The sequence below is a fragment of the Ciconia boyciana genome, chromosome 8 (assembly GCF_034638445.1).
Source record: "Ciconia boyciana chromosome 8, ASM3463844v1, whole genome shotgun sequence".
Classification (NCBI taxonomy): Eukaryota; Metazoa; Chordata; class Aves; order Ciconiiformes; family Ciconiidae; genus Ciconia; species Ciconia boyciana.
The window spans coordinates 10,307,292-10,314,712 of NC_132941.1; the positions used below are offsets into that span (position 1 = coordinate 10,307,292).

The 7,421-nt window shown below is 37.4% G+C and overlaps 1 protein-coding gene across 2 annotated transcripts; it reads left to right on the forward strand.

Annotated features, from left to right (window-relative positions):
- The first annotated feature begins 917 nt into the window (after window positions 1-917).
- On the forward strand, window positions 918-6,928 carry CFAP161 (cilia and flagella associated protein 161). Of its 2 annotated transcripts, none has more exons than XM_072871297.1 (7): window positions 918-981; window positions 1,138-1,230; window positions 1,404-1,639; window positions 2,959-3,043; window positions 3,844-4,002; window positions 5,154-5,227; window positions 6,190-6,928. In XM_072871297.1, the coding sequence occupies exons 1-7, from the start codon at window positions 919-921 to the stop codon at window positions 6,374-6,376; spliced, it is 897 nt and encodes a 298-aa protein (XP_072727398.1). In that variant the 5' UTR covers window position 918; the 3' UTR covers window positions 6,377-6,928. The 2 variants fall into 2 exon arrangements, with proteins under 2 accessions (XP_072727398.1, XP_072727399.1); XM_072871298.1 differs by having other exon boundaries at window positions 1,141-1,230.
- Window positions 6,929-7,421: the final 493 nt, after the last annotated feature.

Consider the following 7,421-nt stretch of genomic DNA (forward strand, 5'->3'; position numbering starts at 1 on the left):
TTAGTCTATCGTGCTATAGTAGATTCAAAACTAAAATAATAACAAACCAAAACATTTGTAATCAAAACATTCACCTAATGCATTCACAATATTCGCCAATACTGTAGTGTTAGTATTGTAAACTCATTTGTGGCATTAAGCTGATGCACCTCCTTGACCAATAAGAGTGTAAAAGGCTACTTGACTGTAAGTAAAGCCCCACGCTAAGACTATAGCTAGGCTTAAATGCTTGAATTTCGGCATCTTCCCTTTGTGCAACTATACCATCACGTGACTGAAGCAGGAACAGAAGTACCGTCATGTACAATGACGCCTGAAAAGGCATCATCATTAAGCCAGGTGATCAGAAACCCCTCAGACAGGCGTGAGGAGATGGAGAGCTGCTTTGGGCCCAGCAGCATCGCTGCCCTCTCAGCGCATCCCTGCAGGAAGACAAGGGGCTCAGCCGAACTGCCCCAGGCGAAAGCAGGCCTCCTGCTTTCAGAGCTCCTGTCAGGCTGGGCAAAAACACAAGGGAATCCAAATGGATTTTTTTTTTTTTTCTTGCCGAGGCCTTTCCCTGCTAGATCTTGGCCTGGCGGGGAAGGCACAAATTCGAGAGGCTTGCTCCTGTCTGCCACTGTGCCATTTGCACTAACCCCACCCACGCTGGGCATGCCCAAGGAGGGACAGCCGGCTTATCTGAATTGGTTTTAACATATATTGCAGCTTTGTCCCCTCAGGAGCCCCCGAAGACCCCTCTCCCCCGCCGCGCCCCTCCCTCAGCTTTTGGGCCGCGCCGCCGCTGGGCAGAAAGAGCCCGCCCCCTCCCTCAAGCTCTCTCCCGCTCATTGGCGGGCTTTGCCTCTCCACTGCCCAACCGCTAGCTAGAATGGTCGCCATGGCGACCGTGAACGCCGTGCGGCCTAGCCGCCAGCCATGGCCGCCTACAGGCGCGGGGTGCTCATCGGCAACTGGAACGAGGACGCGTGTCTGGAGGAGGTAGCAGTGGGGCCGGGCCCTTCCCTCCTCTCTGGCTCCCGGGGAGCCCCGCCTGCCTCTTCACCTCACGGCGTTTCCCCCTAATTCTTTAAATTCAGTTTAAACCTGAGATTGTGAGTACTGGATAACATGTCTGCCCCCTCTCTCCTTTGCAAGCAGGTCCGCTTGAGGGATTTTATGCATAAAAGAGAACGAGGAGAACTTTTAATACAGAAAATAAACAAACTTCAAGATAATCTTTTAAAGAAGGTAATTTTTTAAGAAGATTATGTCAATCCTCTATGACTCCACATAGAATAGCATAGCTGTTGTCAGTGTTCTTTATGCATTAAGAATGCTATGGATTAGCATTTTATATGCTAAAATACTTCTCATATTAGATTCAGATAATTCTGTAAAATATTATGTATATTTTAATTTAGATACAGCTGTCGGTATCTAAGGATGGATTTGTTCATTTTGGAGACACCGTGATGCTTTTGAACCCAGACAACAAATCCTCAGTGGAGAATTACCCTGGAGTGTGCGGCAGGCTGACTTTGGCAATTAATTTGGATGAAATATCCATGTATTCGGCCGAATCATTGCAAGCCCCTTGTGGAGTTAGTGCAGTCGAGAGTGTGGACCCCATGGGTCGAAATACTTTTTGTATTTTAAGGTTTGGTACTTTATTCTGAGTTGTTTTCAATTATTATGTTAGCTTTCAGTATCTTGTTTTGAAAATATGCAATGAAGTTTGCTAATATACAAATGAACTTGAGTAAGATTAATTTATTTAAGAAAGAGTCTTTAACTTGGGTCATGCATTAAGCTTGATTCTGCTCTCCATATTACTGTGAATAATTCCAAGGAAGTTCAAATCGGCTTAGAACTGGTGTAAAAACAGAATCGAGTTCACTGTATCATTTGGTAAACTCTGCAGCTGTTTTTATTACGGTCATATTTCAGCTGTAGAATACAAAACGTGCAAAAAGCACTTGGTATTATTATTTGTTCTCCTGCAAATAAGGTCTCTGAAGCAGAAATTTGTGTCAATGCTTTTGCTGTACAGGAAGTGCACGGTGTTTCTGTTGTCCTAAAAAAACCCCTAACCAAACAGCATATTCTCTCTCTCAAAGACATATTTAATTCCAGCTGTTTGTGGGAGAAGAAACAGAAGAACAGGGTCCTGCTTAATAGTGGAAGCCTCTGCCTAAGTGCATGTATTTAATAATGATAGTGCATAAGAGTATAAACTAACCCATGCAATCCTGATTGAGCAAAATACTTTGGGTTAGACCTAAGAAAGAATTTTAATGCCAAAAGCATCATTTAGGCCTTCTAGAACTGCAACCAAAATATTTTTGCTTAGCTGCTGTCTGATCTTAGAGTCGTTGGCACTGAGTGCTATCAAGTCCCTCATTAACTGATTAAGTCCATCAGCTACGTAAGTTTTTTATGCTGAATATACTTAGAAAGCCTAGCACTTAACTGAGTGATTTGTAAAGGTAAAATAAAGAAATCATTCTGGAAATAGGGATATACCAGCATGCATGTTGATGTAATGAACCAAATTATTAAATATCAGTTACATAAATTATTAGCAACATACGTTAAGGTACAGACAAACACAAACACACACTGTTCTGCTTTTAGTCTGTGATTTTTCAGACACTTGTATTAAGTGTGTTTTAAAGGGAGCCTCAGTGCTGAATTCCCGCTGATTTTTCATTGGATGTTATCTTTCTACCCTGCATGTTAATGAATACGTCATAAAAAGTAATCGATACAGCCTGTTTCTTTTCTGTTAAATATTTTAACCAGTAAGTCAAGTATCAAATGTGTTTTCAGTTAAAATATTTTACCTATTTTTAAAGCTAAACTTAATACAAAGTGTTTATACAAGACCTAACTATAGACCAAAACAAACAAACAAACAAAAGAATAGTAAAGCTGATTATTTGAATGTCTCTTTCTTCCTTTTTACAATTTTAACAGTGTTGATGGAGGTGCAGTGGGTGAACCAATTAAATTTGGGCAAAACTTTGGTCTGGGGACAACAGGAGGGTTTTCTGACCAAATGGTAAGGCAATAAAGTTGCAAATGCAATGGTAGCATATATTGATAGTGTGCGTTTAATTACTCTCTCTCTCTCTCTCAAAAGCTGTACAGTGGTTCAACATCTTAGCTTAACAGAATAGATTCAGTCATATGTAGATCAAGATAAGCAATACCTATTTAGAAAGTTTATGCAACTTGCCTGAGATCAGGTGTGCAGGCCAAGGGGGCTGTCAGCCAGAATGACTAGATAAAGGAGATTTTTAAAAAGAAAAGAAAAAAGAAAATTAAAATTAGCTTGTGAATCATGAAACAATTCATCATTAGAGGGAGATTTTTTTTTACTTTAAATAAATCCAAAATGAGAAGGTTTAATTTCTTGTGAAGATAAATCTATAGTAGGTATATGAAGCAACATAGTATTTTATCATTCTGAGGGAGCAGTTTTCTATTAAATGTTAACATTGTTTCCCTCTGCAAGTTAGAAGCAAACAAGACATTACATGTTACATATGTACTCAAAATAAATCACCACAACATTGAAAAAATTTTTCCTCTCAACAACTACTTTGGTGAGAGAGAATCTTTGGAATGTAAATTAAATTTTAAATTAGTACTCACCAGTCTGCATATAGAAGAGCTACTTAATGAGTTTATCAACAATATAGAATCTATGCTATGGGTTTTATATGTGTAGCTTTAGCTTGGCAGACTGATTTTTCAGGAGCCAAGAGAAAATTTTTTGTGTTGAAAAATATTTTTTTAAATTACATATCTTGTTTCTTTTATATTTCTACTGTCCTTAATATATATTTTTATTTACAGTTATATCTAGCAAGTGACCATAAATCATTTATGAGATTTGCTAAAAAATCTTACCTTCAGCAAGTATTTTTGACAGATGAGCTTTCCTATTTGACTTGCTGGCAAGCTACCTTCTTGGATCCACAGCTGCGTCTTGAACATGAAGGATTTCCAGTTCCTGTAAGAAATTAAAACTGTAGAAAATGTTATGAAGACTTAATTGAAACAGTGGATGGAGTACTTAGGAAAAAGTTGTGTCCATTTTATTCACATATTTTCCTTATGTAAGTTCTGACCTGTAATTTTAGGAAGGGGGAGAGGGAAGGAACAATCTCTTTAACCAGGGAATCTGCATATACAACTATTAGGTTCTGGTGTTCATTGTGAGGTTGACTTGCCCAGTTTTTCTCATCAGAATTTTTTAGAGGTTGACATTATCATGTTGATGACATTATCATGTTGATGACATTATCATTTGAGGATGCAGTACTTCGAATCTGCTTTTCAGGACTTCTGAGCACTAAATTCCATTTCCAATATTAGGAGCTATGATTAATTAAGAACTCCTGTACATTAAATTTAAAAAGTGTTAAACCTCCCCCCACAGCATCTGAATAAGTGGATGCTTTTCCAAATGTGGTTTTTAACCTTTTGTAAATACAGATGCAGTATTTTCCTGTTCCACATAATTGCTAGGCTTCTTGAAGTACTGGATATATAGCAAAATATCACAAATATAGCTGTTCCTCTACACCCTTGAACTGTAACTCATTTACATGAATCATCTCACTAATAAACACAGTCAAAATTATGTAATTGTCAAAGACAACATTCTTTATTCACAGTATTGGTAAATGGGGGTGACTAAAAATTAATTGTTATACATAAAAAATTGCAAATTGATAAAATATAAAGGTCCATTTCTAGGCTGTGTCCCCAAACCATCAATCATATGGCAAATATCAATTATAAGCAGAATTATCCTGATGGCACAGGCCACTGGAATGACTCTCTACTACTTGTTTGACTTTATTTTCTTTTCTTCTTTTTTTTTTAAGTGCCCAGCACAAGACAGTGGAATGGAATGTATTGGACAGGAGAACGTGTCTGACCTGAGGGCTAAGCATTTGGCTGGTCTAAGCTGTTAAGACAGTTGTGTTGAGAAATGATAGGGTGTAAAATATCTCACTATCAATGTATAGCAGTCTCAGAGTGATACAGAGCAATGTGGGCTTACGCTAAGCAGTAAATAAAAGCATTTTATTTCAATAAGAATAGTTAAAATTAGTGTAAAATGTCTGTCAGGTGTCTTCCCTTTTTTTTTTTTCCAGGCAAACTCTAAAATGATTGTTACTCATTGCTGTACTAATAGGAGCTTAGCCGTTCCAAGGAACTTTTGGACAAGGTAAGAATAATCTGTAACTGGCAGAGATGTGCATAATGATGTGCCAACATCAATAATTACTGTAAGAAGCAAGATAGTTGCTTTAGGAACACACTGAGGAAATGGAAAAGAACACAGAATGCACATTCTCCTTTCCCTTGTTTTATTTCTGGGCTGCAATGTGTGCCACTGCGATGCTGCAGACAATCAGCTCAGTCTTATTTGTTGTTTTTTTTTCTTTTTATATCATATCATATCATCCTTCTAGCCTTCTCTAGTTTCTTGGTGGTTCTCCCTTTGAATATCTTGAGCAATTACAATTGTTTGGGGTTTTTTTGAAGGAAAAAGTGGTATACTAAGAAGTGTAAGGAGTAAGAGAACTAAATAAAAACATGCTGCATAAAACTGTATATTGCTTATGTCCATATGAATCAATCTCTCAACAAATTGAAGTTAATCTGACAATTCAAGTTAATATGCATGCATTAAATTAATATCGATTAAGCATTGTTAAGGAGTATACCAATTGTTTCCCATTAAATTCTGAGCAAGATCTGACTGAGGATTTGTATCAGTTTTTTGAGGATGAAACAAGGTCTGAAAGTTTGAGGCTGAAACTGTTAAGTAGCCAGGGTCTTCCTCAGTCAGAGAGAAATGGTGATATGAATGGTGATATGAGAACCTAATGAGCTTGTACATACTGAGTCAGCGTATCAGTGTCTTATACTGATGGGGCTGCTTTAGCGTTGAAGCTAGAAAGGTAGCATTTCCCTCTGATTTCAAATTCTTAAATTATTCATAGGAAACAAAGTGGGCTATTGTGTTTCTTGTAAGGGTCTGATATTTGGAAGTGCACGGTGATATTTCTCAGTAAGCCAAGAGAAACATGAGAAAACCTTGAACAATTTACATATAATGCAGATTTGCTGAATTTGTCTGTATATTAATTTCCCCTGCCCATCCCCTTTTCTTTGACTTGACAGGTCTTATTTTGGAAAAGAATATGAAGTAATTTGTCACACTTATCTGGACTCCCATAAAGCTGAAGAAGATAAGAATTACTGGGTAATAGTTACAGGAAATCCCAGTGATGAGGACGGTACAATGATTGATAGACCCAGCCCTCACCCAAGCGGGATCAGAAAGAATGAGTTTCATGAAGAGACATAGAATATAAAAATCCCAGACTACAGCCAACAGAGGTTGATGAGATTCTAATTCTTGTTTTTTCTGTTCAGATTTTAGTTTTAGAGATGTTTGTTTTAAAAATGGAAATGAAAATCTACCATTAGTAATATTGTATAATCTCATTAACTCATGAAGGTTATACAGTGGGCAAAAACTAATAAAGTTTGATGAACCATGCACGTCATCAAAAATTCATGAATCAGGAAGGGTTCATTTTCCCATTTGCACATTCACTGATGGCAAAAGATGTCAGAATCCAGGAAATCTAATATATTTTCACTACCTTACTGGCCTTCAGAGTATATTTAACCAATTCTTCCAAAGCCAAACCAGTGTCGCACTTTCTAAAAGGATGAGCGTACAGTTTCCAAAACACTGAAAACCAAACTCGTACAAGCTATCATGGGATACTTTGACATTTAAAGTTCATCTGAAAGGAAGTTGGTTGTTGAGCTTGTTCCACGCTCTGTCTAGCACAATGATGCCAATTATTAAAAAAAATCACAAGTGAGGTCTCTTTATCTCGAGATTGGCTTCAGATTTATGGGAATTAATTAAAAAAGGTATAGATTGAGTTTTTTACCTTTGTCCATGTATTCTAAACATTTAAATGCCAAGTAATCAAGAACTTGAGCAGTGATACAGACTAGAGACTTCTGTCAGCCTTATCCATGCATCACCATGTTCCATTTGCCTCCCACCCTCAGAATTTTTCAATCCATAATCTTTTCTACCAGGTTTGACAGCCAAGTAAAATTGTCAAAGAAAATTGATCCCCCACAAGTTTCATGAAATTAAATGCCAAAGTAGAAAAAGAATAAGAGACACTGTAAGCTTATCCAATAAGAAAAAGATTGTAGTCTGTGTTCATACCTAATTAGACACCAGAGAATCCACATGAAAAAAATGGCCCAAGAATGGTAAAAATTTCAGTGGAAACTCACATTTTCTTATACAACAAAATCAACCAAGCCTGGGATGCAAAGATATGGAAAACAGATGTCATTACTTCATAGAGGTACCTGTC